The sequence below is a fragment of the Arachis hypogaea genome, chromosome 3, assembly GCF_003086295.3.
Source record: "Arachis hypogaea cultivar Tifrunner chromosome 3, arahy.Tifrunner.gnm2.J5K5, whole genome shotgun sequence".
In the NCBI taxonomy this organism is placed as follows: Eukaryota; Viridiplantae; Streptophyta; class Magnoliopsida; order Fabales; family Fabaceae; genus Arachis; species Arachis hypogaea.
This window is the reverse complement of record NC_092038.1, coordinates 58731590-58739977: the sequence shown is the minus strand read 5'-3', so window position 1 is coordinate 58739977 and position 8388 is coordinate 58731590. Positions and strand designations below refer to the sequence as shown.

At 36.0% G+C, this 8388-nt stretch overlaps 1 protein-coding gene across 3 annotated transcripts; it reads right to left on the bottom strand.

Moving 5' to 3' along the window:
• Positions 1-1337: 1337 nt before the first annotated feature.
• LOC112790638 (protein ALTERED PHOSPHATE STARVATION RESPONSE 1) lies at positions 1338-7648 on the bottom strand. 3 transcript variants are annotated; one of them, XM_025833137.3, is made up of 7 exons: positions 7320-7538; positions 6472-6557; positions 5289-6394; positions 4881-5050; positions 3858-4081; positions 3001-3331; positions 1338-1991 (listed from the first exon to the last, which is right to left on the bottom strand). In XM_025833137.3, the coding sequence occupies exons 3-7, from the start codon at positions 6040-6042 to the stop codon at positions 1545-1547; spliced, it is 1926 nt and encodes a 641-aa protein (XP_025688922.1). In that variant the 5' UTR covers positions 6043-6394; positions 6472-6557; positions 7320-7538; the 3' UTR covers positions 1338-1544. The 3 variants fall into 3 exon arrangements, with proteins under 3 accessions (XP_025688922.1, XP_025688923.1, XP_025688924.1); XM_025833138.2 differs by lacking the exon at positions 7320-7538 and adding an exon at positions 7132-7150; XM_025833139.3 differs by lacking the exon at positions 6472-6557 and having other exon boundaries at positions 7320-7648.
• Between the last annotated feature and the right edge of the window lie 740 nt (positions 7649-8388).

Below are 8388 nucleotides of genomic sequence, written 5' to 3'. Positions count from 1 at the left end.
AAAATCAACGGAAACACATGGAATCAAATAAATGCATTTAAATGCAATCAATAGAATATAAGTTGAAAACCAAAAGACTACTTTGCAAAACAACGATGTCTTGGTTCAGGTAATAACCGAAAAACTCTGCCTCCAAACTAACTAATGATTAATAACTAACAAAAACATTTCAAAGCCACTATATTGGTTGCAACTATCCTAAGCAATTTTCAGAAGCCATTTCTTAATTTGTTTAATTCAATATTAAAACTAAAAAAACAAGTCTAATCTCTCAACACAGGCCGTGTGACATCAATATGATTCTCGCACGGGATATATCACAATCCTCTCCCGTCCTCTAATTTATCACATGGGCTGTGTGACAACCATCTAATCTCTCGCACGATCTGTCTCAAAGCGAGACGCTTTCTCACATGGATCATATGACAACCATCTGACTTCTAGCATAGGCATGTCAAAGAAAACTGCTTTCTCACACGGCCTGTGTGAAAGCCCACGGAACCCCTGGGTGTCCAGTTCAACGAAATTAACGTGAAACATGAATTACGAATTAAATTGATGAAATCCTAAATCAAACATGAATTTAATAGATGAAAACCAAAATTTGGCTAGGTAAAACTGCCCTGTGTTTCCCCCAACAAACTCCGTTAACAATCAAACTGAAACTCCGAAATCGTCAAAATCACAAGTATTGATATAATCATCCAATCAAATCTCAAATCTCAAAATTGAGTTCAGCTAGGTAAAACAAGTAGCATAAAGCAGTAGAGGATTAAAGACTACATACCTCAAACACAGTAACGTAATCGTTAAAGGAGTCAACTATCAGACTCCAATTTTGTTGTGACGCCACGATTTTGTTGTGACACTGCAATTCTGTTGTGGCATTGAGGAGGATAAACAATGCACTGGCTGGGATTTTTGTAGAGAAGGAAAAAAGAGAATATATTCTTTGGAGACAAATAAAAAAAACGGAATTTAAGTGTTGGGGGAAAACGAGTTTTGGGAGAAAACAAGTGGAGAGAGAGGTGAGCGAGATTAGATATGAACCACGCATGAGAATGGAAAAAAAAAAACGGGAAGGATAATTCGGTAAAACCATAGTCACGATCACGTACGTATCCGTGGTTGGCAGTTGCTAACTAGGTACGTATTCCATTGGTGAAATAACATGGCTCTTTTGGATATTACTTCCATTTTAAACTTTTAAAAGGATTTCCAGAGGGTATATTATACACTGTACGCATCTAAAATTAGATGAAATGCGAAACTTTCAAATTCATATATTGAATTCGCTGGGACCGAATATGGAAGTGCGAGTCAAAATCCAATGTTCCTTAGAGAAATTAAACCTCCTCTTCTCATTTGATTTTATCACATTTGATTTCAGTATACATACATTTCTCCTTTTCAATTTTCTTTCAGTCTACATATCCTCAAGAATGACAACACTATATACATCACCAAAGTATATTTTCAGCTCATAATCAATCTGAAGCATAGACTAACTCTTCTCAAAGCACCACATCAAAAGAAATTACTCATCAGTTCTGTGATGCAGTAGTATCAGTGGATTCTACTTGTTCGACAGGGTTCTGGATACCCTCAATAGCCTCGGCCGAAGCATTCGAAAATTCCATCAGTGACTGGAAAAGTTGGGGAAGTCTAGTTTTGAGGTGATTTAGAGTCATGGTCCTACTACACTGGACAGCACCCATGTAAGTTGCTGTCATACGATCTACTTCCTTCTTCAGGGCTTCTGTTTTGTTTCTTTTAAGCGATAACGGGTGCATGGGGCTCATATTAACAGGTATATCTTCATTTTCAAAGGTGTACTTGAATTTTTCCTCCATCTCGCTCAGGGACTCCGAGCATCTTCGCCACCGCATTTTGAGTTTGTTCAACCGCTTCAGAATGTTATCTTCCTGCGCCTGCTGGTCAATTATGGAATGGATAGATGACAATAGGCCCTTTATTGCATCAGAGGCATCCTGTAACCGCAGTGCCAGAAAAATTATAAATCTGACTGCTGATATACAAAGAACAAATCCAGCTGCATTATGAAATACTCTACACCTAATGAGGAAAGTAAAAAATGTTTTTTCTTGCAGCAGTAAGAAGTGTTCATTCAGAATAAGTCATGTTGGTAAATTTGTGGTGGGCTTAGAAACTCATGATCATGGAGATATATACACACCAAAATTTAGTAACGGAAAAAAAATGCAAAGAAGAGTATGTCTTTCCAGGTTTGTTCAGTAAGATCAAGAACCGTTAAAAGTTTCCTTTTTTAAATATGCTGATAAAACTAGATGATAGGTAGGTACGTAGAGATCTTAGTGATGGGGTAAGTGGAAAATAGTGACAACGCTAGGGTAAACACTGATTGTAATTGTGTGCTAGCCATAGTCATAATAAGGAATGGCACAGTCGTCCTAGTCACATAGAATGATGATGTAGTCACGTAGATGACATGGATCGGGCTCATTTCCACTCGGAGGAAAAGGTTATGAGACCATGTGCAGAGGTGACGGTTTAGATTGGTCCCAAAACGTTTAAGACTTTCGTTAGTCTGAAAAAGGTTTGATAAAGGTACAAAAGAAATGTTTATAAATTTACGATAGAGACTTACTAAATTTGATCATACTTTATAGTACACAAGTAAAGCCATGTATGATAGTTGAACTCTCTAAGTTAACTTGAGTTTACAATCGTACGTTATTTGACTATGTTACTTAGCTTACTATAAAACTTGGATTTGACAAACTTGAATAGAATTGGAAAACTTTTCATTCTGCGTGCAAGTTGAAAAGCTGGAAGCCAAGAACAAGAGTAGGTCGCGTGCGCTAATTTTAGTTACTTTCAACTAAACTGACTAAAAGACAAAAAGAAAATCCAGAGCTATGCCTTGATAGTCTCTTCTTAGAAGCGTCTACTAAAATAATTAATAAAAAAATCGAGGAAAAAGAAACAAACTGACAACAAATTTTGGTAAGAAAGTACCTTGTCAGGTAGTCTGTCAAGGCCAAGTTCCCACTGTTGACAAATGGAATGAATCAATGAGGAATTATCGCTAGATTCATGGCCATCCCAGAGGCATTTGGTAAGCTGAATCCACCTACAGAGGGTCCTTACGTACTCGCGTTGAGATTTCACAAGCTTGCAAAAGCTAGAGTACCAGTAAGAGGCTTCTGTCTGAAACTGAATGGTAGCCCGGTGATGATCTTCGGTGTTTTGTAATACGTTTTGATTATCGCTGAGGTTACTCAGCTGCTGGCAAATGAGTGTTTGGGCCTGATGACACTTATTCATTGTCCTCCACATTTTTATCAACCTGCAAGGTTTTAGAGAGAAACCCATGGTATGATTCAGATATATTTACAATATTCAATCATGTTCATCATCTGTCAACTGAATCACTCTATTTTTGCAACATTCAAGAGAGAATGACATTAAGTATCATTCTTTATCAGACAAATTCAACATGCAATTCCTCTCGGAAAAAATCACATCTCTTCTTTTCAGCTCTCTTCCCCCTTCTCTTTTATAAAAAAGCAGCCACTGCCTCATTATTATTGATGCTATTATAGCATATGTAACAAGCAATGTGGATTCTTAAACATCATGTTTAAGACGAAATATGCAACTGCATTGATGACAACCAATGCAAGATCCATAACATAATTGTAATGGCACAACATCATTATGAATGCAACTGAACGAGATGAACAACCACCCAATTTCTTGACATATTTCCTAGAATATAAGATAAAAACTATTGAAAAAATCGGAATGATGCTAATTGCTAAGAAATTATTAAGTTGGAGAAAGTGTAGTGTATCCAATTTAGAGAGATATACCCTGCAGTTAATGCAACCAGCTGGGGTAACAGCTCCTCATCTATAAGGTACAAAATTGATGAAGTTGTTTCGGTGATCAATTGTCGCAGATCCAATAAATGAGAGTTCAGGTTCTCAACATTTGATCTAGTTTTGTCAGTCTTCATCCAATCAATGTTCTCATTCTCTTGCTTTTGCAATAATAAAGACTTCCTCTCGAACTCCAGTTTGACGATTACTTCTTCCTACAGGACACATTTTAAACAATGTGAAAAGAAAGACATTCATGCCTAACGATTTCAAATCCAAAAACAAGGTTTAGTGTTAAAATTTAGAAGTCAAATATAATGAAATTTATAATTGAAGCGTAATACATTGTAGTTGAAGTATATCAAACCAACCTATGAGTTGGTTGCTGAGTGGTATGTAAATTAGTCCCTGTAGATGGGGTCACTAATTATAAATGGGGAGTAATTATAAATCTTCCATACCCACTCAATTTTTTTCAATTCAAAAAGGAATATATCAAAAAAAATAAAAGAAAAGAAGACCTCAACTTTCAATATTATCTTTATATGTTTTACTCTTCAATAATTATGTCACTAAATCAATGGATGGCACCATGATCTATTCTAATAAAATGTCCAACTCCAAATATTTCCTCCATCAATAAAGCCATAATAGTTTCTACTACCTCCATGATTACTAAAACATAAAGAAGCATGTCTAGTTATAAGTATGAAGCAGACAAAACAGATCTTTCTGCAATATTTCCAGCATACTTGGAATTGGGACAGCAACAAAGGGATAGTAGTAAACCAGTCATTTCATTGGATATGCTAGCAACTAAGACATCATAAGATTTTTCAAACAACAACAACAAAGCCATATCCCACTAGATGGGGTTGACTACATGAATCCCATTGAAAACACAACTTTGCTTCACATTTGCACTAAACAGGGAGTTTCTTTTTCTTTAGAACGTAAAAAGAATTAAAATAAAAGGAAGTTGAATAGCTGATTGGTTATAGTATCTTGGCTTACCTTTACTGCCTTGAAAAGTTTCTTCTCTGCAGCATGTAACTTTTTAAGGGTGGCACAATGAGCCCCAGGCTTGCATGGTTCGCTAGGACCAAAAGACTCGGTAGCATCTCTGGCTCGATGCCTACTCCGTGACAATATACTGAAGACCTTTGCAGAATTGCCACTCTTCCCTACAAATACATGATGTCAAAAATAAACATGTGAGTGATAAATCCGATCGCCAGAATACACAGGAATTAATCACTTAATCACAATCGGCATGTTACGGAATAACTTGTATTCAATGACATGCCGATTGTCCTAAATATTCTACTACAATTGTTTCCCACTTAAGTTTTCATGTTAATTACTTATGGGATTAAGCCCTTATCCGTTGTTCTTCTACAGCAAATGAAATTGTAGCCTTACCATCTAGATGCCCAGAATTAGACCGCAGAAGAGTATCTCCTCCACTGACATCAATAAGAATAGCAATTTCCTTTACACAAGCTGATGCTTTCAGGAAAAACTCATCTAACTCTGTACCTATTGCCTCCAATGTTTTCTCCCTTCTAGTTCTCTTGACCTCAACGACAGGCATATCTGTACCCTCCTTTCCAAACAAGCTTCTGGTGGAGGTATTATCATCAACTGGCTGCTTTCCACTACGTGATCTTACACCACTCAGAACAACTTCTGGTTCCTGGTCTTCATCCTCAAATTCTGTTTTGGTTTCTTCCCAGTTCTCGTCCTCTGCTGATTCCACTATTTCAAAGTTTTGAACTTCGGTCGAAAATATCCAGGACCCCATACCTGCATCATTTTGCATTCGAGGAACATTGTTGCAAACATCCTCAGAGGTCACCTCTTGGGCAACCTGTGGTGTAACTTCGTCAGCGACAAGCGGAGGCAGTGGTGGCGGTGGTCGCACCGGGGAAGTAGGGAGATGAGTGCGAGGAGAAGGCGGCCCTGCAACACCATTATAGGTACTATCAAATTCTAAAATCTCAGATTCCGTGAACTGCCGGAGGGTGCCACCAGTGTTCCTCAATGCTTTCAAATATGCTAAAAGGGAATCAGAAAACTCCCCTCTAATACTCACTAGCTGCTTTATTAGTTTCTTCCTCTCTTTGCAGATGCCAACGTTCTCATCCTCATCAAAACTTGACAAAATACAACCCATGTTACAAAGATAATTGCTTAGCCAATTACACCTTTCACAGCTGAATATCAGAGAATCCAATCGACAAAGCTACACTATTTTTGCAAAATAATCAAGAATAGCCAGTAGGACTTTCTCCATTCGTCTTAACTCTAACTTCATCCAAATTTCACAAGAAAACAAACACCTTCCTTTCAACAACTTAATTATGAAGCTCACAAATCATAAATCTTTCAACATAAAACCTCCAGTTTTATTATGCAGCGATCTTTTGTGATGCCAAGAGCTCAGGTACTTTGCTTTGTTAACGGATTCTGGTAACTCAATAATCTTTGCAACCACCAATTTTTCGACAACCAGAAATTCTCCTCACCTACAAAAAGCAAAAAATTACATGAATCACAAAGAACAAATAAAGACAGAGTACTAAGTCAGCAACTGCAATCTTACCAAAAACACTAAAAACACGAACTAACTCAAATCCAGCTTCATCAGTTTTTCCAATATATTTCTTGCTTGAGTAAATAGCCCATAATCTGGAAAATAGTATGTTTGTTACACTAATCAAAAACCTCGAAATGGAGAATAAGAAACACATTCCCATGATCAAACCAAACAGGGTACTAAGCTATAACAAAGGAAACAGCTGCAAACATAAATTCCGAGATCCCGGCAGAAATTCAAAATGGTATCAGAATTCTGTGACAGAGACCCTAAAAGCGTTGAGAGAGAGAGAGAGAGAGGAAAACAGTTATTCTGACTTAGAACTAAGCTGTCTGAGACAAACCACTGTTTCACTCAGCATAAACAATTCTTCTGCAACACGTTCAAATGGATTCTCCCAAGTTCAGTAAAAAAGTTTCTACGTATTAGGAGCATATTTGAAAATATAGAGAGACTGAGAGGGAGGGAGTGGACGAAAATATATATAACCAAAATTGTACTCAGCATTCAGAAAACATCATTTACAATGCAAACTCACACACTGATTCACCCCTTGCAACCATATTTGTTCGTTGTGCAAAATGTGAAAACATAAAGGGGGAATATCCACATTTAAAATAACAATTAATAATAAAAAGAAGCATTCAATAGAATTAGAAACCCCACTCGTTGTTGCTTTACTAAACAAAATTACAAACCCCCCCCCCCCCCGCGGGGCCTTTCTCTCTTCCCTTCTTGAAAGCCGGAAGCAGGAGAAGAAGGATCCAAAGAAGAAAATGCACTAGGCATTGGCAACAACAATGTTATAATAGTATTATTTAGAAGGAAAGTGGTAGAAAGGGAGACACCGTTACCAGAGCATGCAGCAGCACATGGTTCAACAACAACAACATTAGAGATTAATTAGTTGTTATTAGCATCGTAGTGCGTGTATGGGCGTGCGCGTGTGGTCTTTGAGCATATCATGTGGCTCAAAGGTACTTGAGATTTGAGAGAGCATGAATGCAGTGCACCGGACATCGGTATTTTATCAGTAGTGATGATAAATTGTAAACTTATATAAAAGTTCTCTCATAAACAATGATTTGAAAAGTTTAATTTTTCTCAAGTCGTCCAACTACATCCTTACTGTTCATTAATGTGATCAACGTAAAAATATTGTTATGTTTGTTCACAAAACGTTATGTAATAAGAGAGAGATATATTATATATAATTTTAAACTGACAAGTGACAACACACTAAAATTAATTTCATATTTTATATACTAAATTAATTTTATATCTATCTAATTTTGTCAACAAAATATTAAATATAAAATATTTCTGTTACTTTTTCTATCTTATCCTTCTCGAAAGTCTTACTCTTCTTTTCTCTCTGTTTTCCCCTTACAAGATTAAATGAAATATTCATTTATGCCCTTAGCTGTAGGTATTTTAAAAGATTAGTCTCATTATTCCTCTCAAGAAAGGAAAATTCCTAAATACACATTATTATTATTATTATTATTATTATTATTATTATTATTATTATTATTATTATTATTATTATTATTATTATTATTATTATTATTATTATTATTATTCAATCAATCATTCATTCATTCATAGGCACATTCAAACATAGCCATGGGGATGTATGGATGCTTCTCGATAAACTTCTTCTAAACTTTTAACATGCATTTTAATTTAATTTTATGGCAGAATTGTTTATTAGGTGAATTATTGAATGAAACTCCTGAAATTCTTTAAACACTTTATTAAAGCTTTGTCTGACAGATAATCTGAAATCAAAGACTTATCTGTATTTGGACATTGATTTGGCAATGTTAACATTGTTCTTTTGAAGTGGAATTCCGACAGAGAACGGGTGTAAAGTTATATATACCTTAAAGTTTAAGATACATCTAAAGTTTTATCATTAGT